The 26,445-nt window shown below is 38.3% G+C and overlaps 1 protein-coding gene across 4 annotated transcripts; it reads left to right on the plus strand.

Moving 5' to 3' along the window:
* Positions 1-437: 437 nt before the first annotated feature.
* trip10a (thyroid hormone receptor interactor 10a) lies at positions 438-23,636 on the plus strand. Of its 4 annotated transcripts, none has more exons than XM_088437148.1 (15): positions 439-761; positions 9,180-9,295; positions 10,115-10,171; positions 10,348-10,495; positions 12,066-12,128; positions 12,234-12,338; positions 12,432-12,560; positions 13,444-13,590; positions 13,674-13,862; positions 17,294-17,458; positions 19,889-19,998; positions 20,135-20,267; positions 21,504-21,592; positions 21,687-21,823; positions 22,633-23,636. In XM_088437148.1, the coding sequence occupies exons 1-15, from the start codon at positions 738-740 to the stop codon at positions 22,782-22,784; spliced, it is 1,764 nt and encodes a 587-aa protein (XP_088293274.1). In that variant the 5' UTR covers positions 439-737; the 3' UTR covers positions 22,785-23,636. The 4 variants fall into 4 exon arrangements, with proteins under 4 accessions (XP_088293273.1, XP_088293274.1, XP_088293275.1 ...); XM_088437149.1 differs by lacking the exon at positions 17,294-17,458 and adding an exon at positions 17,673-17,696; XM_088437147.1 differs by having other exon boundaries at positions 438-761; positions 12,234-12,560.
* Positions 23,637-26,445: the final 2,809 nt, after the last annotated feature.

Here is a 26,445-nt window from a genome sequence, read left to right on the forward strand (position 1 = left end):
CCACATTGGCAGATCTCCCTCCAAAAAAGTCTTTGGCTCAAAAAAAAGACATTAGTTTTCACAATGTTGCATTACATCAGTATTAAGTGACAACACAAAAATAGCCTGTGCCGCTTACGTCATTTAGAGCTGGTCAGTCAGTATTTCTCAAGGGTGACGTCATAAACGCCCATATTTGCTTTGAAACTAATCATGTTTAAGAAACTCCCGTCCCTACATCATCACCTGATTATGAAGGCCCTGTGCAGATTAAACTGATTGATTGGACAAAATAAAAATAACTACAAAAACAAACAAAACCAAAAAACAGCCGCGCTACCGCAGGTGTACCAAATGTTGTGTCACGTGACGCTCGACGTGCGCGTCAACGCACGTTCGAGAACGCGCGCCCCGGTGCGGGCGGGACGTGGCCTCGCAGTCAAACTTGAGTGCGCTGGCCCTTTAAGGTTGGAAGGATTTGGGAGTGACGCGGATATGAAACCCAGTTAGTTTATCGTCTTTCCTTCGCTATGAAAAATATTTGGACAAACTAGACCAACCGCTGTCACACGGCTTTAATTAGCCAATTATGTTACCGGTTGACTTAACTTGTTGAAGGAAGCGAGCGTTTGCTGCCGAAGCGAGACGACGGCCAGAGAGTGTTCCTCCGCCCGCCTTTCGGGGGATTATACTCGGAGAACTTTGGAGAAGTTCTTTGTATTCGGGGCGGTCGTGAGGGCTTGGCCAGCGGGCTGAACATGGACTGGGGCACCGAACTATGGGTGAGTCGCTGCGGAATTAACCATCGCGCTCAGGTGGACAATTTTTGCTAGCTTGTGTTTCGCTAGCTGCTATTCTTGTCAAATTCCTCGGCATGGTGCGTTCACGGTCACCGCCTTTCGGAAAGTTGAGTCCACGTTTGCACGATGACACATACTCGAGGGTTACTTTATTAAGTGCGCGACATGCAAAAAAAAAAAAAATCCGTATGCAGTTTGGTGTTGCAATCAAGAAGTTTGTGCAGGGTGTACCTAATGTTCTGTCCGAACATCACTCGCAAATGTGATTGCTCTTCAAGGTTGTCACGTCACTTCTTTCAAGTGCACCCTCAAGGTGCCCCGCAGGGGTTACGTTGCAGCCGCTGGGAATAATGTGTTTCCTTGTTGACACTTGGCTCCCATAGAGATGGCAACACATACTTGGGGTCGTTTTGATTTGAAAACAACCTTTATATGAAGCACACTTCAAATGTATATCACATTCTTGTGCACCAGAGGATACGATGGTAACCATATGGTGCATTCTCATTCAATTGTAAATAATGTTAACAGAAGCTTACATGGTTGTAATAGTTCAATATTAATTGTAGTTCTGTGCCAGATGACATTCGGCTGCTTGTTGTTTTGGGGGTTATGACAGACAATTAAACAATAGCATCAAAAGGTCTTTTCACAATTGTGATTTTTGCAGTGTGCTGCTTGTGGATGTTTTGAATAGAGGGGAATCTGGAAACGCAGTTGGTTTTGAAAACTGATTCAAACCTTTATTAACCCTCATGTTATGTATGTTTGCAAATAACAGCAATAATGTCCCTGGGTCATTTCGACCTGGCTTTATTTTAGCCACAAAAAAACAAAACGTGTATAATTCAGATGCAATGCTTCATTACTCTGGGTTAATATGACCCACCGATGTGTGCATTTATATTTGACCCGGGGTTATTTTTTCCTAAAGCTTCAAACTTTTTTTGTATTTAATCCAGTCCTTCTGAAACTGCGGTAACATTCTTTGGTCAGTTTTTCTTTTGCTTATATACTGTGTGTGTATATATATATATATATATATATATATATATATATATATATATATATATATATATATATATATATATATATATATATATATATATTATGTTGTTGTTGTTTTTGTTTTTTTTAAAGTTGCAGCACTTAAAAAAATTAAAACCCTTCTAACAAAAACGCATTCAAATGCCATCTTTGATTGATATTATTATTTGACATAAGCAGAGTAGAGTTACTGAAAAAGTACATTTACATTGACTTTCAAATGGGTCAGTTTGAAAGTACATAAGTTTTAGAAAATACATAATGTAATCAAACTTTGCATGTGACTTAAACAAAAATATTGGGATGGCAATATACTTTTTTTTAATATCCCCCTTACGTATTTTGTAACAAATGCAAGCAATAACCAAAATGTCCTAAGACCCAGCCTATTAATTTGTGTCCGCTGTACTGGACTTTTGTTTTTTGGGCTACCGTATACCTTTTGGCTCATTCCTGCTACCCTACTAAGTCCTGATGTGCTTCATTGAGGACATCCTTGCCCTCCAATGTCTGTGTTTTGGTGGGAGGCAAATAACTTTACTGTCTCACTGAGACAAAATGGACACAACAGTAGACACAAATAAATAGGCTAGGTCCCTGGTAGCTATCAAATGTATTCTTCATTATTGTTTTCGTATTATAGATTAGGCTTTTGAAAATGGAGACAGTCAAACCATGAATGAACAAATTACCTGCCAGCCCAGTAAAAATGGATCTTCTATAGCTGTGAATGGCAGTGAATGAATTCAATGCTCTTTTGTGCCAGGGACGTTTGGTTACAGGTAGAGTAATTAAGTCATTCAATGCCAGATCTTTGAAATCTGTAGCCGTCAGTAGCAGCGTATGATTTAATGATTTAATACGATAGTTTTTTTACCGTTTTTTTAAGTGTTTTCGAAGAAAATTGAGTCAAAATTCTCAGGTTACAACAATATTGCAAACAATATCATCGCTTTAACTTTTCAAGTTTGATGAACTGCACTTTCCCCCCCAAATTGCAGTCTTAGCGATATGAAAATTGCATTCCACTACATTGCGATGTCTATTGGAATTTGAGTAATTGCTCAGCCTTACGATGTGCTTACTCACCCTTTGATGTAGCAGTTAAGCGAGTTGAGAGAGGGATGCTTGCTGAAGGCAAGTAGATTCCACGCATAGACACATTCGTAGCTGTCGTACAAGTGTAAGTGAGTTAAAAACTCGATTCAAACTTGAGAGAGAATTCCGGCGTTTGCCTGGGAATGGAGTCACTTTGAAACAAAAATGAAACATGCTTGTTTTTGCAGTGCATGCATTGGTTCACTTGCTTATGTGCATTCAGTTTGGGTTCAGTTCCCACTCAGTGAGATGTGAGTTCAAATAATAAACCGGTCATCTGATGGCGACCAGTCCGGGGTGTAGTCAGACGATCCACATGGGGTTAATATAAAACAGAAGAATATTCTATTCAACAAAATGTCCCAACTCCTCTCTCAGATCCTCAGTTCAACACTAATATAATTTGTTCTATGGAGAGGATAAAGAACATATGAAGGAATACTTTTAGAACGTCGGTATACATGTATGGTGATAATCCTTACTTTAATGCTTAGATACTATTTAGCATTAGCTGTAAGCTAGCATGCTGAATAGTCAATCTACTGTATGTGATGGACTAATTTTATCTACCACAATGTTGCATATGAAGTAAGTTGAGTCTCTGTTACCATACGGCCCTTTTATTTTAAGTCCTTGCTCAAGTCAGTGAAAAATAATCAGTTGAACAATAGCTTGTATCTCAAATAGAGCCAAGTCAGTTTACTCTACGCACTTTTTCCATTTTCCTTTACTACTCGCAGGGTCTAAAACTGAGACACGTAAGGCCCCAAAGCACTTAATAAGCACTGTTTCTCCTGCCCCGAGTGGTATGCTGCCACACATTTTTTGCACAATCTTTCCACATTTATTCCACAAAGTGCATTCTTCTAGCTTACGGTCTGATAAATGGTTAAGCAGCAACGTGCAGCTCGCAAGACAACTTACAGAGACCAAATAAGCGCATACATGACGTCATGCTTGCAACATTCTCTGACAGGCAAGATTGCACTAAAGAGATAAAGACTGGGAGGCAGCAGCCTCATTACAGTGTTTCCCCCTCAGGCCATTTTTTCCGTCCCTTTTTCTGTTCTGAGTGCTTGTGCAACAGCCTAATTAGTTTTGCCCTACTTTGATTGGACGGTGGTAGCGCCAGTGTGAAGAGGGAGGTTATTTACCCTACTTATTTGCAGTAGGTTTCCCCTGATCCCCCTCTCATTTTTGTGTGTGTGTTTTTTTTTAACCTGATCCCGCGTGATCCTGAGTATTTTTATCTTTTCCGACATGTCGCCTCACAATTTGTGTTCAAATACACATTGCTAACAGGCTATAAGGCTAATGCTTAAGCCAGCAGCCATTCCCAGGGTGAAGTTATGGTTTGCTTTTAAATATACCACATGTTATACTCTGTTTTACCTCAAGTTTTATGCTAAACTCTTAACTCGTAGTGGTAATAAACTACTTAAAGCTTATTTTTTTAAGATTTATTCAAATTGTAGGTGGTATCAAAATCAGTGTGCTGCCACCGGCTAGCCCTTGCAAATATTTGCTCGCTTGCGAGAAATATCAAACAATCCGCGTGTCACTCCCGAGTGTCACTTTGCGTCTTGAAAAACTCGCAGGTCAGGTCACTCATGTCTCCAAGTACCACTGTACATACTCTATGTAAACAATACGCGAACATAAATAGCATTTCACTGAAAGCATACTAAGTTGAGCACAAAAATATTCAGAGTCTCTGTCGACAAACGGTGAGCCACTTTATTGTTTTTAGTTTTATCATAGTTGTCAACATATTTATACTTGTGCAGCAATTGTCTTCAAAGTTGGAAGTTTTATGATAGTGAGTGAATTTGCTACATGATTTTATACAGGATAAAACATTTGTTAAGAAATGGGAATGTCTAGGATGTCACTCTGATTGAACGGATTGTGTTCCACTTCGGAGGTTCCTCCGCCACCGGTTCGGTGAATGTTTACCCTGTCAGTCACTTGTCTGACATCTGCCCACTGATCACACTTAATCCCCTTGCTATTTAAAGGTGTGCTAGACTAGTGTGGCGCCTCGTGCTAACATGATAGTAAGCGCTAACTTTGCCTTTAGCATCTGATACTTTTTGTCATGTCTTGATGAGCTGTTCAGGAGACTCTCAGTATATAATTGCCACTAAAAGTTTTTTACTTGAGCATCAAACAGTCACGACTATGTCACGTGATTGATGACCAGTTCGACCTGTTGCTCTGTGTGAATGAACTTTAAAGTTATCAATGGGATACAACATGAGCTTGCTAAAGCTTGTATTGCTTCACTATACTTTTGAGTCTGTCTTGATCTTTGCATTAGTAAACAAATTCTGCTTTTTTTATTTATTTGAGTCGCATTAATGTGTCACCTTTATTTCAACTCATTCACTATCATTGATGGCTTTCAACATTTAAGATTCATTTTTACTTGGTTGGAAAAAATAAGGAACAGAATGACTGCCATTGACTGCTATGGCAGTCAATGAATGAATAAAACACTGTTGTTTAAATTCTTATTTTGCTCTCAAAGTTTTCTATTTTTCTAAACTTTCCTAAAGTACAAGCAAAAATTTAGTATAAGTTTTGAAATACATTCATTATAGTGTTTGTGAATCATCATTTCAACATCATTCAAAATAATACAATTACTATTTGATTATTTCAATTTCACCTTGTCCTAAGTACAATACAATCCAATTGGAAATGTTCTGAAAAAATTAATTGGATTTCTATTTTCTATCTTTCAATACGGAATGATTGAAAATAGGCAATTTGAAGTACAACTGAATAGTATTGTATTCGTAATAGAAGGCGATATGACTCAAATTAAATGCCAATTTTCGCCAGTCATCCTGGAAGATTACAATGTTTATCAATCTTATTTGAAGTAAAAAAACAAACAAACATTTATTTAAAAGTGGGATTTAATAAAAAGTAACCCCTGTGGAAAATATTCAGACAATGATGATACTGATTTTGAATTAGTTTTTACCGTAAACTCAACAGTCGTAGTTTTATCAGAAATTCCTTAAATGTCACCGTGAACTCATTCACCCCTTAATACGTATATCGTTCATGAGTCTAGGCATTCAATCTTGTGGTTGTATTTATTTATTTTAAATACTATTTTGTTTACATATGTTAGGGCAAAGGAGGGAAAAATGGCTGTCACTGAATTATTATTATTATTATCACTATTGTAAACATTTTGGAAGTCACTCCTCCAGAGTTCCTGTTTTGCAAAACATTTGTTTCACGTTTCAGCTCATTTTCAAATTGCTGATTTATGAAAATTAAAAGTTTATAAGATTTATATTTCCCAGCCCTAATTTATAAAGGCAGACTTTTTGACACAGCTCTTGTATTAGTTTGGGATGATCATTCCAATACCAGGTATCAATATTGCGCAAGACCAGTTTTATTTTAGGGTATTGTGGACTTGTAGAGGCTGCTGGTATGTGTCACTGATACTTAAGGCAGAAAAAAAAATGAAATTGAGTCCTTCTCAGGAGCAGTTTCTTTACTGCAGCAGTTTAGACATTGATGAGTCATCATCTGCACTAAGAAGAAAAGTTAGCTGAGAAAACTGGTTTTGAACACTACTAGTCTTAATGAAGTTGAATTGACAGACATTTTAGCCTTCAAAAACAGATCCCAACACCATTTCCCGACTATGCTGTGTAATGTGATTAAAATGCTCTGGCTTTTGGTTAAAAATACTAATCTCATGAAACTGTGACACACAATGATGTGGCTCTGTTGTCCAAAAATGTTCCAGACAACATAATTACTTGGACCATGAATAAATAGCACCACGTGTTGATGTTTCATGCCGATAGCCTCTGGTGGACCAGTCAGCTGACACTAAAATTTGGCATTAAGGATCATCCACACAAGTGGTTTTCTTTTTTTGTTTTTCTTCATTTATTTTTTTGCTATTTTTAACTATTCACTTTAAGGTGGTGCTGTATTACCTCAGTAGGGCGAGTGGACAAACGTCAGTGTGGATGACCTTTTGTTTTAGGCCAGAGTCTTTAACCTTTTACTCAGTTCTGTAATTAGTCGAAATGTCGTCTCCAGAAGGGCGGAGAAGGACCTGTCAGGGTTCCCCTGTTCAGTTTCCCACCCTCACCCCCACCAGGCGCAAATAAAGCCTGGGAATGTCCCGTGAGAGGCCATCAGCAATTTCGTCACTCACTCTTGATCGGCTTGTCCGAGCATGCCCTTTTATTATGGAGATGGAGTTCCACTAAGCAGAGAGTGTTGAGGTTTGCAGCTCACACGAAAAGCATTGAGCAAGGCTAATTTTATGCTACATTTGGTGACAATTTGCTGTATTCATGCGTCAGATCATAGCAAGCGGTTGCATGCAGTGAGTACCGGCTTCATTACCATAATGTGAACACAAAAGAGCCTCATGTTATTGTAGAAAAGAATAGGAATTTTGCTTGTGTTGTATTTTCTTCTTTCACATTCCTAAAATATGCATGTTGCCATTAGTTGTGAAAGTGTGTGAATGGGGTAGAACAGGGCCGATAACGGTACCATTTTTTAAAAATTAAGTCACCAGTCCTCACAACTTTTTCAGTTCCACCGAAACCTCATCATATCAACACATACATATTTTGAAAGCCCTAAAACATATGATTAAAAATATTACTCACAATGGGTCCTCTTTTTGTAGACCGCACACATGCATGAACCGCAAAACTGACGCATCTTCATTTTTGTGTCGGGGAAAGTGTAGTTTACCGTGTCTGGGAATTTGGCAGACTCTGTTTGGGCATTCCGGTTGACCAAGGTAATTTTTTATTACATGCCTCTTTTGCACCTGACAATTTGGTGCCAGAAGAGCAAATGAGACTTGGACTTGGTAAATGGACGTATACTAATATAGAGCTTTTCTACCTTAGGTACTCTGAGTCATTGTAGAAATCAATTAATTGAATGTATTATTATTATTGTTTTTGTTGTTGTTGTTGTTGTTTGGGAATATTAGGAATGAGTATCTTATTTCAAAGTATCAGTACTTGTTATGGCAGCCAATACTAGTATCAGTTGCTCTTTTGGAGCAGTTTTATGAACTTGAACTAAAGATTACAAATTAGAAGATGATCTTGGCAATGAATCTAATAAATTTGATTAATTCATCTTTTTAAAAATTAAAAAAAGGGTTAGGAATCGTGAAATCAAGGTTCTGCTAAAGTGACAGAAAATTGGGTCGGTTATTTCCAAGACATGTTTGTTGAACTATTTCATCGTGGCATTTAGGGAAATTATGACCAAATTATGAGAAGCATTTTTTTTCCATGCTATGAATATTAGTTTAATATTAAAACCATTTTTTAAAATAAGAAATTAAATATTGGGTTTATCTCTTAAAATCGTTATCATCCTGAATGAGTGAAAAAAACCTCACAAACTAGAAACTACTAATTAGTAGAAAGTTGCCATTACTTTCACAAAATTTTAACAAAATGATCTGTCATTGTTTCTCTGGGGAATTTTGTGTATCAGAAGTACAAATAGTATTTGGTGATAACTCAACAGTTGAGTCATACTCGCACTCTATTGGTTTGAAAAAAGTGGTATCGAACATCCCTAATCACTATTGCATCTTTGATCGGCTGAATGTACCCATAATTTTTTCTTGTACCCTCTTTTATGCTTTTGTAATGCATGTTTTTATCATTGTGTATACAGGGACTGTACATTGTAATAGCACTAATTTATATATAGGCCTGTATGTGAAGTAATTTCCATTATTTTATTCTATCCTCCTTTAAAATCAGAGCCTTTTCTCTCATGCTTCTTGTGTGTCACAGTAACTTGTATAGTGTCCATTCCGAGTTTCCACGTTACCAAATTTGGTTCCTTTCTCTATAAATGGCTACTATTTCAACTTTTGGAATGCTGAAACAAACATGAGGAAGTGTTGAAGTGAATTTGCAGTGTAGGCTTGTCATGTGGGCGGGAACCTGTAATTGCACCATTGCTTTGTAACATCTTGTTACATTTATGAATGGAATATTGGACAAGCAGCTGAATCAACCGTACATTTATATCCATGTTTAACTTTTAACTACTTTGCTCCATGCGGTGGGAACTTCGGCAATGTTAACATGAAGCAAGATTCTTGATGGAATTCCAGCCAGTGCAACATTATCTCAGAATGATTCACATCCTGCAGAGTCTCTTTTCCCTAATCAGTCCCTCGTGCTCTATTTCAAAAGATTTCTTTTTTTTTTTCCCCAGGACCGATGTGACGTCATCGAGAAGCACACGCACTCTGGACTGGAGCTGGTGGAGAAATATGTGAAATTTGTGAAGGAAAGGACAGAGATTGAGCAGAACTATGCTAAGCAGCTGAGGTGGGCCTTGTCCTTCTCATGCATCATCTGTTTCTGTGTGTGTGTGTGTGTGTGTGTGTGTGTGTATTCACGTTTGAAAGGGGCTGTTTATGGCATGTTTGTCTAGTCCCATGACTCTATTGGAACACACTGGCCTCATTCTGCAGCTGCAGTCCCACTGCGCCCTCCTTTTTGCTCGCTGCTCCCACTCGTTGAGCATGCGCTGAGGAAGTGGGAGCAGACGGGCACATGACACACAGGATGTGGTCAGAGGAAGAGTGAAATAAGGAAGAGGAGCACCAGGAAGGGGATAGGGTTAAAAGAAAAATAGTAGGCTGTGGTTATTGTGGACATTTGATGAATTTCTGCTTATGATCCCATTCAACTTTTACTTTCATTCACCCGAACTTCCCTGTTATTGTGTTTAGTACAATTAGTGCTGTCAAGAGATTAAAAAAACATTGATCTTAATTGTGACCTGCAAATAATTGTGCTCTCAAGAAATTAAAAAACATGAGAGATTAATCACGATATGCAAATAATTTATGTAATTGTCAATTTTCCAATATGTTACAAAGGAGATAACCTAATCATGCCCTTTCAAAGTGAAATAATGTCTTGTTTTTAATGAACGAAAAACAATCATGTATGTCATATTGGATTAATCAACAAAATAATAAGTGAAATAATCATTAGTTGGAGCCTTAGTTCTGGTTTTTAAAGATCTTAAGTTTGGAATGAATAAATTGTGAAAACTTGAGTAAAATGTCCCAATACTTTTGTCTTTTGAGTTTACATCTTCACATTGTTTGTTTTTGATGCACTTTCGTCTTGTCTTAGGAATCTTTCAAAGAAGTTTAATCAAAAACGGATCGGCAAAGATGAGCCAGACAGCAGGTGAGCAAACTTAAACGAAAAAAGATTGCAGTTTCAAATGTGACACTCTCATTGGTCCGACAATCCTACCAATATTTCCAAAAGCTCTTATCATGACTTCCCTTTGAGTGTGCATGAGTGTTACCTGTAACACTCATCTCTGTGTTCTTGATTATTTCTTCCCTCACAACGGTCAGGCTCACAAGCTACCAGTCGTTTATTGACATCTTGAACGAGATGAACGACTACGCGGGCCAGAGGGAGATCGTGGCCGAAAACATGCTGATGAACATTTGCGCTGACCTCACCAAGTACCTACAAGAACTTAAGCAGGAGCGAAAGTCGGTAAGTTCCCAATAGCTGTCAATCTGAGCCTGTTAACTCATTTGCAGCTACTGTATAGTATTTGTAGTACCGCTAGTCGTCTTCAAAATGTTCAGCAAGACATTTGCTGATTTGATTGCAGAGTGCTAAGATCTTGTTCAACTCCTATCTTGAGTAAAAAGGTCATTTTGTGATTATTTTGCTCAACACACTTATCTTTTGGGCCTATGATCAACACATATTGAGACACAACTCTTAAATCATTCGCTGACAGCCCAGCGAAAATATTTTTTTCATTATAGAGCTGTCAGTGTCAGTAAATAAGCAAACTAACTAAAACTAATCGATTAACAAATAAACTTGTTCTGTTCCAGCTATTTTCAGACACTGCTTTACACGAATACTCTGAAATAAAAAAAAAAAAGGGGGGGGGGGAGTACTGTAAACAAGTACCTGGGATTGAATGTCTTGACTCTGTAAAGCTGTAAATACATATTTGGAATTGAATGAGCTCATCAATAATGATGTTGTATAGTTGAGTAATCATTTACCTTTTTAATAGGAGTGTTACTACTTTCATTAAGATGAATACCAGTATGAGTATGCACCTCCTCATATATCATTAGTATACCTCATTACAAAGAGTATTTCTGATACACAACATTCCTATTCCCAAAATGACACATTTTAAAGAAAGGCCTACCTATTCCTATGTATCATTTTTCTGAAAATGATACATAGGAATAGGAATAGGCACTATGAACTGTTTTCTGCGCTATCAGTTTAAAATATGTCCAATTTTGGAATGAAGGATGGAAGGATGGAAATCAAGCTTTTCTTTTTTTTAAATACAATTAATTAATTGACAGGTTAATCGATTTAGTACCATAATTATTCGTCGCGGCCTTAATGAACTTATTCATGGAATGCGCAAATATAAATGTTTTTACTTGCTTTGAATAAGTTAATAACTGGCAGTCCAGGAATGGAACTTTAACATCTATCGTCGTTAATGGCAATGAATGAATTGATTGTCTCATTAAGGAATTATGTAATTCATGAAATTCCTTTGTTTGCCTTGAGTGAGTTGTGCAATCAAATTGAAGGCTTTGTTTAGAAAGCACCTCTACATAAAACCATGTTTGGACAAAGTCCACATGAAAGAACCAATCAAAAACTTTTGAGATGAATTAGAACAGAGATTGTGTGCACATTTCCCTTTTTTTTTTTTTTTTCTAGAAAGTTAACTTCCTGTAGGTGCATTCTGATTTTTTAGTCCCCATGGTAAGAAAATATTAGGGGTGCTTGACATACGTCATGGTGATGTGGAAGTTCATTGAAGCCAAACTGGATGCGCGGTCTCTTGTGGTGGAGTCATTCCTTGGCTCCGTCTCGTCGGATTATCTGACTGACGGCAGACGAGACGTCTCGGGCAGACACGCTGGCATTTGTCCTTTCCATTTTTTGTTTTTTTCCATCCTTGTTGTCACTATTTACCCTGCGCTTACACTCAGCCTTCTCCCCCCGCTGTCACACGAACTCCCACCCTTCCTTCCCCCCTCGCTGACTCTATTTTTACAAATGTCTGCAGTATCTGATGGAGGCCAAGAAGGCCCAGCAGGCGTTGGAGAGCACGAACAAACAGTTAGAAAGCGTAAGTGCGGCCTTGTATCAATAAATGCAACACGTTAAAAGGAGATTTATATTTAAATGAACATTGCATTGCTAATAATCCTTCTCCATTATGTCCACTTTCTAGAGTAAAAAGCGCTTTGAGCGGGAATGGCGAGAAGCAGAGCGTGCGGCTCAGAATGCTGATAAGACTGATCAGGACATCAACGCCACCAAAGCGGATGTCGAAAAGGTGAAAACAATAGCAAAGGTTTGTTTTTATTTAGTCATGCGTATGATGTCAATTTTAAGGTCTGTGTCTTTTTGTTGTGGCACACCCGGGAAGGCGAAACAACAAGCTCACATGAGAGCGCACGTCGCGGAGGAGTGTAAGAACGATTACGCCTCTCAGCTTCAAAAGTTCAACAAGGAACAGAAACAGTTCTATTTCACTGACATGCCGCTCATCTTTAATGTAAGTGACAAGTCCACTTGTTTGGAAAGATAATAAGTGGAAAGTTATGAATGGTATTCAAATAACTGTTGATATTATTGTCGGGAAGGCTGAAGGCCACAAACTTTTTTAGATGCTTCTTCTTCCACATAGTCAATCCAAATCACATCATTCCGATTTCAACATACTGAAAAAATTCTTGCCACAAGGGTTAGTATTTTTCTCGTTTCCCCAAATTGACTTTGTTAACCTAGAAATGACATATTGTTTCCCAGTGAGGTCAAAATTTCCAAAATTGCTATCTTTCATCATAGTGGGACAGTTAAGATTTCACTTTTGCATCAATCCTATTTGACATCGAAATCATTCAGCTCAGTCATTCATCTTGGGAATGATTTTCAATTTGCCAAAAATTCCACTGAGTAAAAAGTCACCATTAGAATACATAAGACAAAAATCCCATTGAAGCCCAAATCCCAATGTCACTTTAAACCGATTAAAACAAATTCATGTTGTCTCCATTTGATATTCAAAATGTTTCGGTCATTCAATCCACGCCAAAAATTCTAATTTACCAAAAATGTTATTTTCACAATTCAGTTAGCCTGCCCAAAATTGGTTTACCAAAACCTCATCTGTTTCCTTAATAAAGTTCACATATAAATCTGTGTATTCTCATACATTCACCAAAATCTATATATGCCATATAATTCACCTTAAAAATTGGTTTTGAACTTGCCAGAATTTCCATGTCCCACAAAAATAACACATCCATTCTCAATCACACATTTGAGAAAACCTCCGTTACATTCAATATCATTTCAAATGTAAGCCATCTAACCCTGTAATAAATTTCCACATTTTGAAAATCACCATATATTTTAATTGTTGTGTGTGAACCTAGAAAATGCAAGAACTGGATGAGCGGCGGATGCGGAAGCTGGCTCAGGGCTACATCTTGTTCTCGGACACAGAGAAGCAGGTGATGCCCATCATCGGCAAGTGCCTGGATGGCATCACCAAAGCTGGCAATAATGTCAATGAGAAAAATGTGAGTCTATTTTACTTTCTATAACTTTAAAGTGATCGCTGGTGAGTGACAGCTGGATTGTGTATTTTTGTCTGTTCTTTTAGGACACTTTGGTGGTCATCGAGCAGAACAAGTCTGGATTTGAGCGTCCAGGTGACGTGGAATTTGAGGACTATAGTCAAGGCATCAATAGGACATCGTCGGACAGCAGTTTGGGGACCCCCAAGGGTCCCATTGACCTTTTGGGCAAGAACCGAAGCAAAAACTTTTGGCTTTTCAGTAAAAAGTCAAAGGTAGGATTTTGCATGTTAAAAAAGCAAACATGAATGACTATGAGACTATTTATATTTGAATATTGTGTGAAATGTGTACATTAACTTAAGGGTCATTCCATGCCAAATCACCACAAAATATCTCAAATATTTGACTGTTTTTATGTTGATGAAACTTGGCATTCTTCTTGGTAGTGACGTAGCAACATTAACTAATTTTTTAGGTCATCTGTAACAGGGGCTTAGGGGCCTGCCAAAGTTTTTTTTTTTTAAACCCTTTTTATCTCAGGAGTTGCTGGGTCAATCTTTACAAAACAGGAAATTCAGGAATAGTAGACTCAGGAACTCTTTCTTCCCTTCTGCTGTCAGACTCCAGCTGATAATATCACCCTCATACATCTCATACAGCCGCGACTATGACAAGACCGTGCACCTCATTTCTGAATTTTTTTGCTCTATTTTTGCGCTCCTTTTGCACATCACTTTTAAATATTACTGTAGGTATCCTGCACATTATTGTAGGTATCTGTACAGAATCTACCCATTTACGGTTGATACCTTCGTTCTGTTCCTTGTTTGCGTCACCGGGACGCTCAAATCCAGACTGGTTCCGCTCAATGACCACCAGTGTCTTAAAATCACAGACAAAAATACACTATCCAGCTGTCACTCAGCGACGAGTACCTTGGTCTTTGTCTTACCTCAGCACTGATTTTACAACATAGACGGTGAAACACTGAGCACGCAACAATAAACACGTTGTCTTTGACTTGACTTTGACTTAATGTTGGAAAGAGAATTCAAAGATTTCAGATATGCCAGAAATACACCTGAAAGTATTATGTTTTAGACGTGAGACATTATTTTCATAAAAAAAAAAATGTAAAAAGAAATGCCATCAATTTCATGTAATGCACAAGGTTAAATTGTAGATTAATCTTTTGAATTGAATGAATCTTTTTTTGAATTCCCTTTTCAACTATGCCTCATTTGTCAAGATCGACCCAGTAGGGCAAGAGATATGGAAAAGAAAAGTGATTCATCTGAATTTTGTTGGTGTTGCCCCATCACTCTCAACAAGTAGTGTCCTTAAAATCAGTATCAATGACCCTGCACATTTCTACGATATTCAAATGGATTCAAATGCATCTGTATTGACAAAACAAGAATGCAGTGAGCACAAGCAGTCAAGTAGTTGGTGGCTCCTTGCATGGCGGGCCGAGCCAGGGCGGACCTCACAACCCGTTCAAGCCCTCTAAACCTCAACAGCATGCTTCCTGTTTTATTATCATTATGCCCTATTGCACCCCATGGAGTGTTTCCAGGACACACCCCCTTTGCATGAGTGAGCCCCCTTCCCTCTCCCCCTTCCCCTCCCAGCGCACAGGTCAGCCGGCAGTCAAGCGTTGTGCTGCGCTTGCGCTTTCAACATTGAATTTTTCCTCCGCGGGCATCCGCAAACACACTGCTTCCATTATACTTGGCGCGACAATCGCAAGCATTGTGAGGACAAGCCGCAATGTTATTTGCCGGGTCAGTAAAACGGGAATCAAGGTCAATTGGCGCTTTTACTGACTGCCAGCAAGTGTACAGTTAGTAGAGATTGTTTAAAAACATTTGCCACCTTCACCTAACGTGGTGGTCCAAATCATTATTCACTTTTCACTGTTATGGTCCCCGTCACATCTGGACCAACAGATTCAGGAAAAAAGCTTTCTGTGTATTGCAGTTGGAACTCACATTTTAAGATGCATTACCACCACCTATTGGAGTGGAGTGGGATAGCAGTCTTAACTATCACTAAAGAGAACAAGAAATCGCTCACTCTTAGAGGTGTTCAGCTGATCACATGAGTAGCCACCCACGTGCCCCCCTCCCATTTATTCACAACACTAAATGACCCCCTCTGTATTCCTTGTTTGCTTGTTCAACGCCTCTCTCCGCTCAGCATGTCTTCCCAGGCTGCGCTCGGCCGTGCATGTTTGTTAGTGTGTGCTTGGTGTGTGCTGAAGTGTGTCGTCAGTCATGCTCTCCCAATTAGGCCCCCAGCCTGATGAATAGCAGGCTGACTTGAAGGGACTTTCTGGTTTTAACCTTAAAAGCAGCTGCTCTTCTTTTGAAGCACTCTCCTGTACTTAGAGGACCATTACTCTCCAGGAAAAAGAAATTGGTAATTTAACTTAGCCATTTTCAGACCCTCCTGCTGTGTAGAAAAAAAAAAGCTATACTGTAGGTACCTAAAATTGAAAGTCAGGATTCTTCTTCTTCAAAAAAAAAAAGTGACACCATTTGAATCATAATGAACATTTCTAGTTCAATAGATTCATGGATATTACTTAAAAAAAAAAAAAAATCAGATTGCTATTCATTAATTTACAGCAGGAATGTGCAAACTGCGGCCCAGGGGTCCGATGCAGACCATTGAGCTTTTTAGTCCGGCCCGCCAAACTTGAAGAAATTATTTCATTAGATGGGAGAGTGATAATGTAATTATCCTGAAGGATCACGCAACTATGAGTGCTTTAAAACAGTAACTGTTAGCAGGAGAAGAAACAGTATTTTGTTCAGTTAATTTTGAGCTATTGGAAGAGTAATTTTGATAAATACTTCAATACATGGAAATTGAATTACACTATTTGAAATGGTTTTGTAAATTTTCTGTTGCTCTTAAAGCACATTTTATCCCACATTTTTTTTCTATTATGAGGTGAATTATCAAGCCACTCCATCCATCTGCTCGTGGTCCGGCCCTTTTGTTAAATTTTGGAACCCTTTGCACCCTGGAGTCAAAATGTTTGCCCACCTCTGATATACAATGTTCATTATACAAGACTATATTGGGAATGCTGCCACCTGGGGGCGCATTCCCAACAAAGGAACTTGAAAAATGAAAGTTTTACTGAAGGGTTACAAACGCATTCACTGCTAGCCCACCTAAAATGAATTTTACATAGCTGCCAGTTAATGTGTTTATAATTTGTCATTTTCCGACAAATCGCATACAATTTAGTCATTTCTTGTGACATCATACCACTAGTTTCAATGTGATCATTTGTGACTGTCACTAATTCAAGAACAAAGGTGAATTCAGCTTCCAGTGATAGATGAGTATGACTGCAAGTGTTTGGCTGCTGCTTCTGCACATTTGGGATGCGGGGGGGTGAAGCCTAACCTGCCAGCTTTACTGTTTTCATTGTTTTTATTTCAACATGTGTTAAGAGCCTTAAAGGCCTTGTGCTAGTGTGCATGTTTGCTGTCATCTTGTCGGGGCTCAATGTTGTCTTCTTGCTTTGTGTTGTGCTTTAAGGTGTTGACGGTGTCTTTTTCTTTCTCTTGTCACCTTTTTTCTCTTTTCGCCCCCACCCACCCCCGCATCCCCCCAACCCATCTCCCTTCCCGCTGTACATCGACCCGCCTGCCTCATGCTGTTTCCTCACCCTGCCTCCAACCAGCAATCCCCTTCCACGCTCCCCCCCTTCTCTACCCCTCCCGCCCCCTCGCCCGTTAACGGACCCTCGTCCCCCAAGTTTGGCCGGGACCCCCTGTCGTACTGTTTGAAGGAGATCAATAAGACAGTCAAACCCAGAATCTCGTCCTTCCGCACACTCAGGAGATCGGTGAGTCCCTCCCGAAAGGAGAGCCGCTCGGTCACTCGCTGGTACCCGCACTTGCTAGCGCCCTGCACTACTTTGTTTGTTGTACTTGGAAATGTCTTTTAAATCACACTTGCATGAATCTGACCAGTGTTGGACATCACTGCTGAGGGTAAAAACTTCTTTTGACAATACTAAGCATATGTTCCAATACATATTCTGCTTCCTTTCCCTTTAGAAGTTCACACCAGAGAAGCTTCCGGTAATGTGGAGCGCATTAATGGCGCGGGTTTGTGAAGCGGGTGACTTGTTAAGCGGCCACCTTCCCCATGCAAATTCTTATTTAGTTAAAAGAAAAAAAAAGATTAAAAGAGAGAGTCAACTCAGTTTCTTTACGATATGCTTTATGTGCCCCCGCTAGTCAACAATACAGCTTTCTGATTATTATTGCGTTTGTGGTGTATAAATTAAGCAGCAAAACCCACCTGTTTTTTCCCCCATCTCATGGGGCAGCCAATCACGGGTCAATGTGTGAATGTCACATGACTAAACTCTGAAAACTGGTGAGCTTGCTCATGGGGCAGCCATTTTGCTTCTTGCTGACTCCTGAAAACGACATCACAATTGCTCAGAGTTCAGGTAACAACCAATCACAGCTCAGCTTGCAAATGGCACATGACCTCACCCAGAAAACAGTGACCCGTGACCTGGTTGTTACCAAAGTACTGAGCAACTCTGGTGTCAATTTCAGTCTACAACAAATGGTAAAATATCCACCCTCTGAAATGGTTATAAACAGCTGGATTTCGCTACTTCAAAATATATTATTATATTAATACGACAGAATAGCAATCATAACGTTGTGTTTTTACTAGAGGGGTCTTATTGACTATATTATTGTAAAATTAAAAACTTACACTTTTGGGTTGACTTACACTTTAAATCCAAAGTGTCTAAACTCTGGCCTCTAGGGCTGCTATCCTGCTTGTTTTTGATATTTCTCACTTCCAACACACTTAATTCAAATAATCAGCTCATTAGCAAGCTCAGCGGAATCCTGATAAGGATCCTGATCATTTGAATCAGGTGTGATGGAGTACAGATATATCAAAATTGTGCAGGATAGCGGCACTCGCAGGTTAGGTTTGGACACCCACTTCTTGAAACAGATCTGACTATCAAATGCAAGAGGGCAACAACTTTTTTTTTTCCTTTTTTTTGCATTGAAAAGGTGGTCACTTGTTGGTGGAGGAGAGGAGACAGTTGGTCAGACTCAAAGAATCTTGTGCTTTTTTGCTACATGGCAGCAGAGTGTTAGGGCCACACTGATTTCAGGGAAAAATAAAGCAGTCATAAAGCTGTTAAAATAATTGCGACATGCAAGAGTCTTACGGAATAAAAATTGCCAATTTCATCAAGAAACTATGGCTTTATTCTCATACTAATACACAATACGTGATTTCTTTTTTTGGGGTCTTTATGGCTTTTAATCCGAAATTGTGTGTCTTTACTTTCATAACTCTAGGGCTTTCCCCAGGAAGTTTTTTTTTTTTCTATTAAATGTGGCCCTATTACTCTTAAGTAGATGTCAAACGCAGCAATCAATGTAATAAAATAGGAGTGACTTTAAGGTTCATCTCAAATGACAATAAAATATTGCTGATTCATGCATTCAAATCTGTTTCAAATGAATAACAAAAAGAGTATTAGGGCCACATTAAAAAAGTAAAAATTACATAACTAGATTCAGTCATACCTTCATGAGAATAAAGTCAAATGTTTACATGCAAAAAAGTTGTTGTTTTTAAGAAAAAACATAATTTGACAACAAAATGCCTTCCCTTATTCCTGTACTATTATGGTTATTTTTTCAAATCTCATGTGCGTTTTTTCCATTAAAAATGTAACTTTTTTTCTTGTAACATGGCTAAGTTAAAAGGGATTTTTTTTTGTCTTCAGAGCATTCAAATGTACTATTATAATGTTATAGCTAGTCCCCTCTTAAAGTATTGGAATCGCAAGTCAACTCTTGGTTTTGTTATGTAGATTTTGGTTTGAAATAAAATAAAAAAATTGGGACTAATGTGTGGAAGACAAGGTTTTATTTTATATTATTTAGTTGTAAACTAGTGGTTTTGAAAAGGACATGCACAAAGGCACAAAAGGGATATGTGGCATTGTAAAAGGGGCAGCTTTCAAATTAAGAGCAAATACATTGGAATATGAACTTTGTTTTTTAAATGATCGGAACAACGCATTTTTCTTTTCAAAGTAAGAACAAATAAATCGGAACAGTATTTGTTCCCTAACACACTTTATTATCGAGTGACCAACTGTGACTAGCTAAACTTTCATTTTGGAAAGCTGAACTTTTTCCTGATGGGAGGGTGTTTGTTTCTCTCCGTAAGTTCCGCAGCGTTAAAAGTTTTGACTTCCTGTGACTTTTTCCCTTAGCCCGCAGCCTCCGAGGACTTCACACACCTTCCCCCGGAGCAACGCCGGAAGAGGCTGCAGGAGAAACTGGAGGAAACTGGCCGAAAGTTGCAGAAAGAAATAGATCAGAGGTGTGTGTGTGTGTGTGCGCTTGCGCCCATTCATCTTCATTATTGCTTCTCGGGTGGCTGAAAGTGGACATAGTGGTCATGTAGCAGTGACACGATGACCTGAAATTCTCTTTCTCTTTCCATGTCTGGCTGTCAGTGAGGCCCTGGGGAAGATGAAGGATGTTTATGAGAAAAATCCTGATCTGGGAGACGCCGCCAGCCTTGTGCCCCAAATCAATCAGACGAATCAGAATATAGAACGCCTTAAGTTGGAGCAAAGCAAGTATGAGGTAATGCCGCCTTAAGGGCTCTTTTTATTTATTTTGCTCTGTAATAGGTAGACCGGCCGCACTCTGAATTATTAATTTGAACATGAAGTTCTGGGAGCAGCCTACAGAGAGAGGCAATTAAGCCTTTTAGTTTGATGGGAGCAGGTACAGGGTATTACGTTCTTGGAATTAAGTTCACCCGCAGGAGCTTAGTAATGCTACACAAACGCTCTGTGGTATTGGGTAGCTCGCAAATCAACATGTTAACGAGGGCGCGAATCTTTTTAAAATTAATTATCCTTTTATAATCTACTAAAGTTGAAAGTGAATGGGACTGGATTTAATTAGAATTTTGTTTATAATCTTCTATTCATATAAATTTTTAGACACCAACAACATTTGCCTTTGTTAACCGGTTAGCAATTGCGATTAGCATTAGCATGCTAGCAATGACTGTTTAGCTACCACGTCGCTCACGCAAACATAATGTTATATGCACACGACACAATGTTAGAGTGTCTTTAATCAAGTCACTTACAGATGATACTTCTACAATATTCCATTTTTTTTTGTCTTCTTCTTGACAACAGACTAAGCACCTTTGGTATTTGACTGCCCCCTACTGGTTAAAATGTGAACACCCAAAACAGAAAATAGTTTTTCATGAATTTGGGATAATACAGCCCCAGTGCTTTCTGGGATTTTCTTTTCTGACTACTCAATCAGTAAATATTATTAAGCACACAAATAGCATCAGACATCTGGCCACTAGGTGGTGCACTGACAAACAATACAGCTTTATGTCAAGACGGATTTTGGATAGGTGTTTTATTTTTCCGAAATACTGCCGCACTATGTCTTTTTCACATTGCGGTAATCGAACGTGTGATTTTGGCTTGTGAGTCTTTCTCCTTGGCCGCCATTGCAAATATTGTTACAGGGCTGCTTCGAGGACGTTGTTTTTAGTGGACCTATTTTTAAAGTTGACTTACCCGACTTGGTCGACCTTTTCCCACTATCCCTATTGTTAACAGCACTACTTGGCAACTTAACAAGCACTTTGAAATCAGTTGAATTTGGGCGCTTTAGCTGCACGCAAGCAATCAAATTCGCATGTAATTCTCTTCATTCATAACAAGAAATGATACAAATATTAACACGCCTGCTCCCTATAATTTGGACATTTTTACATAGGGGTGGACTCTACTTTGTTGCTTCTATATTAAAAGCAATTAAATCAGGGTGTCAATTTTCCAGACGTGGCTGGCTGAGGCAGGAGGTCGAGGAGACACTCCACGATACAAATCTCACTCCTTCAACAGCAACGACATTCACGAAACGCTCAGGTGACTCACATCTTCCTTATACCAAAGTTTGACCCGCTGGGATTTCCTACACACCTTTGTGTATGTGTTTTTTTTTTTTAATTTTTTTTTACAGCCCGGATGGAGCTCACTCTGATGGAGGCACGCCCGACGCCTCCTCCAATGCAATCTACGCAGAGTTTGATGATGACTTTGAGGATGAGGAACTGGCGGCTCCCATCGGGAGTTGCACCGCCATGTATAACTTTCCTGGTATGTCGTTGCCACCGAATTTTGCTCTCCCAACATTTTTGGAAACAAGGCATATATTTTACATGAGAGAAATCTCTCGTTTTCCACTGTACAACGTGGCATGTCAATACCAGCATCACCATCCGGTTGATAGCGCCCTTATCTCAAGGTATCGAGTGTTTGTGAATTATGCCGATACAATCAACTGATACCCCGTATTTTTTTTTTTTCAGGGCCAATCCTGATTATTCATTGTCAAGAAGGACAAAAAACAATATTTGGCACTGATAATCATTTTCAGTGAAAGGGAAAATAATGGCATAAAAAAGACAAGTAGATAGCTTCTTATATTTTTATCATTTTAAATGTTCTTGTTTTTCGAAATAACAGAACGGTGAAAATTTCACTTGTCTTTTTTTTTTTTTTTATTAATTCATTTAAAACAGAGCAGAGTGTTGCTGGGAAATGTAGAGTTTCCTTGATAGAAAATGTAAATAAATAGTTCCCTGAAGTTGACTTTTTAAGTGACTTATTTTCGACCATGAAATTTTTAAATATGGCCGACCCTGATATCTGTTAAAATGTCAAATATCGGCAACGATAATGAGCCCTAGAGGTTTTCGTCTATCCCTACTTCGTAACAATGAGAGTTGAACAATGAGAGTCAGCATTGGTGTGACATCCTGCCAGGCCTTCAAAATAAAAGTGGTCGGGTATAGTACAATAGAGGTAGTTGTAAAAAAAAAAAAAATCAAATTTATGAATAAATAACTTCCACTTTGACACAAATGCAAATAACATTTCTAATAAAGGTTGTGGTCATGTTTTAGGCGCCAGCGAAGGTACCATCGCCATGCAGGAAGGAGAGGTTCTGGCCGTGGTGGAGGAAGACAAAGGAGACGGTTGGACACGTGTCCGGAGGGGCAACGGAGACGAAGGCTACATCCCCACGTCCTACGTCTCCATCACGCTCCATAAATGACACAAGCGGGCGAGATCAAGAGAGAAGTCTCTTAAAAAAGAAAACAGTTGAGAAGTTCGTCCCTATGGGAGCCATCATGAAGACACGGCGGCGCTCGTGAGCGAGACCCGAAGTGCAAACAGGAAGTAGGGAGCGGCTAATACAAGCGTAGTCCCCAATTAGCAAAAACACGGTGCTAACAATGTGTTTGCTCTTCTTGTAATCCCACTTAGAAAAAAAAAAAAAAAAAACACGCCCGGCGATAATTTTGGTCGAGTTCTCAGCGTCACCGAGTGACACCGCGTGTTTTTGTTGCGTAACAGTAGATAACATATGACCATCGTTCAACCTAAAAACAAAAAAGCAAAGACATAGTGGTTCCCTTTGCTGTGTTTTCTACTACATGTAATTTATTACAAATGTTTATGTACGTTTTTTTTTTTTAATGCTTTGAATTTAGTAGTTTTTTTTAAATGACCTTGCACACAACGTAGTCACAAAAGGGAGCCGATGAATGCGCGCCAGTTGCGCAAGTAGTGACTATTGTACTTATGTAAGATACACTTTAGACACAACAAAACCACTATTGTCTTATTTAACCTTTCAAATTAAGATTTTTACAGTTGTGATAGCGAAGTAAAAGACGCTAATTATGCTTAGTGCGCTGCTCTTAATTGTTTTCATACATTCTTAAGTTTGTTTTAAGCTACGTTTTGGAGGAAGCGATTTTGTCTTTGGTGCCTTTCAGGTAAGAATCATCGTTACGCGTGTTCTGTATATTCACCATTTTTGCATTAAAGTTATTCTCTTGGTTCAGAAGTAAATAAATCTGGAGCACATTTCAAAGTTAAATGTGTCGTTCATACACTTGCATAGTGACTGTGATTTCATTTATATGACTATATAGCACATCTATCTTTCTGTCTGTCTATATAGCTCATCTCTGTAGATTAATTTATCTGAATCCTGTGATCGCTAGATGGCACTGTTGTACCTTTGCACAAACAGACATGCTACAGCTCTTTGCATGTTCCCCCCCCCCATACAAACAATGCAGTTGCATGCCTCATTAGGTTGCCCTGCCTTTGAAGAATAATTAACATTTGGATGTTTCAGACGTGTTGCCCTAGCGCTTATTAGCAGCTGAAATTGCCCATTGTTACACAATGAATCGACACCTATGACAGGATCATTTAAATGCAAAACCTGATGCTGTTTTGTTGCTTTTTATATATATATATATATATATATATATATATATATATATATAATCTGATTTTTCTGCCATTTTGACACGGATGCAGTATTCTTGATACCTGGCCAGTTATTTATATAAACTGCATACTTATATTTGATATATATTATACAATTAAATAGTTCATTTGATGAAACACTGATTGTGTATTCTACACCTGGCCACCCATCATTGAGGTGTTGGAACTCCCTGGCCATCCCACTGAATCATTTTTGGTGACATTTTGAACCTCCTTTCAATGATATATCCTCTGTTAAAATACTCTTCTCCTAACCATCTCACAAAAAAAATGGTATTGAAAAAAAAAAAGACTTAAAGGGCAGTGCCACCTGTGCCTGAATTGATAACGTTTGAAAACTACATTTGTAGCATTAGGCAGATTTTTTTTTCAGCAATTCCAAAAGATGGCTTGTATAATATTTGTCTCAGCTGGGAAATTGCGTCACTGTATATCTGTTTATAAAACTTAACAAAATAAAGGCATAGATCACTTTGCAAATGAGTCACTATACCTCAACTCTGCAATAGGTTGCTTGATGTTCCAATTATTTTTCTCTTGGTTTGAAAAGAACAATGTACTGTTGAACCCTGTTAAAATCTCATGAAGTGCCTTCAAATACCCCCATTTGAGAACCACTGCTCTTTTCCACAATCATTCTGAATCAATATCCGTAACATGAGTAAGTGTGCAAAATAGCATAACGTAAAAAATGTGACTTCGCGTTTTAGCAAATGAGCAAGTCCAATATAATTTTACATTAAATGTGACAGTCTCCTAATTGCAATAATATCTCAAAACAATCTTTCTCAAGTACATGAAATCTTATCTGAAAGGGAGATTCAAGTTTTTGCTGGTGAGCGATCACCGTGCATTGGGTATCCAGCAGATAATGATTGAAATTCGATTGGGAGCGCTCCATTGGATCGGAACATTCATCGAGCACAAAGACTCGGGGAAAGGGAAGAGAGAAGATAAAGGGCAACGGCGTACGTCATCTTTTATCCATCGTTAAAATGCATTACAAGTGATTAGCGCGTCAATCAATATGAGAAGGGCTGTCGCATGTGCAATTTACTAAAATCTATGAAGAAGGATTACAAGAGCAATTAGCTCACTCAACCATAGAATAATAAATAAAGTACATTTGTTTTCCGGGGCACTGCATTTTTTTTTTCTTTTTCTACAAAATGACTTATTCAATCCCAAAGACATATTTTTATTTTTATTTTTTTTTAAACTCCACATATTCAATCCTTGGCACTTATATCTTATTTATTTATTGCTAAAAACGGTGGGTACAAAGGTTTCAAAATGTATCTAAAGTACTAAAGTAACTGATTACTTTAAGATAATAATTACCTTACTTTTGTGCTTTGGTACCTTAAGTAAGTCATTACTTTAGGACCTTAAGTAATGGATTACTTTAGGACTTTAGTTCTTGGAGTAATTCATTACCTTTATACTTTATTACTAATATAATCAGTACTTTTGTACCCAAAGTAATTGATTTCCGGACTAACTAAAGTAATTGCTGACTTAAAATAATGGACTACTCTCATACTTGCTTTACTTAACATAATTGCTTTCCATAGTAATTTAGTACCGTGAGTAATCAATTGCTTTAGGACTTTTGTACTCAAAGTTATTGGTTGCTTTAGTACTGAAAGTAATCGATTGCTTTAGTTCTTTACTCAATAAAAGTAATTGATTTGTACATAGTTATATGAAATAATATAGTAAAAATATAACAGTATATATATATATATATATATATATATATATATATATATATATATATATATTTGTATTGAATGGAATGCCTGGACTCATAAAATTTTTAAAAATTGAATGAATGAATTAATATAATAACTGATAGCAGGTCACGTTTTTACGGGGTATCCAATTTGAAAAGCACAGTGTGTAGTACGCTTCTTTTTTCCTTTAATGGTGGTTTCTGTTACAAAATAAGCAATTACTGCATGGCTCTCGCAGCAGCACCACAGGTGTTTAAAGATTTAAATTTCCATCTTCCAGCAGTTGCCCAAAGGATAAAAAAAGGACACATCCACAGAAGTTAACTGTTTCAGAAGCTCTGGTGGTCTCATAGCATATTTCTTCCTTCCTCCTCCAAGCCACAGCATTTAACAATTTTACGAGACCAGGGGCCTTGTAAAAAATACTAAATAATTAAAGATTTTCAAGTTGAGAGTTGGCATAGCTGCTGTTCAGACACTTTGTGATACGTGAAATGAAAGTCATGAATAAACAATAAGGCTCTTAAAAAAAAAAAAAAAAGTCTTGTAAATGTGCAAGTAAACGTCTAATGAATGCCTCGTTTTTATTCCTGGGCTTGTGTTTACCGTTTTTTTGTTTGTTTCTATTGGACAGTCTTTCAGCCTTCATTGATGCATCAGGGTTGCCTTGCT

Source organism: Hippichthys cyanospilos, chromosome 16, assembly GCF_059441005.1.
Source record: "Hippichthys cyanospilos isolate Australia breed blue-spotted pipefish chromosome 16, RoL_Hcya_1.0, whole genome shotgun sequence".
In the NCBI taxonomy this organism is placed as follows: Eukaryota; Metazoa; Chordata; class Actinopteri; order Syngnathiformes; family Syngnathidae; genus Hippichthys; species Hippichthys cyanospilos.

Excerpts from the sequence above, each read along its gene's own strand:
- trip10a (XM_088437147.1), top strand. The coding sequence starts at position 738 with ATGGACTGGGGCACCGAACTATGG. Across the intron at positions 13,591-13,673 it reads ATAATGTCAATGAGAAAAAT|GACACTTTGGTGGTCATCGA; the intron begins GTGAGTCTATTT and ends CTGTTCTTTTAG. Across the intron at positions 13,863-17,293 it reads TTTTCAGTAAAAAGTCAAAG|CAATCCCCTTCCACGCTCCC; the intron begins GTAGGATTTTGC and ends GCCTCCAACCAG.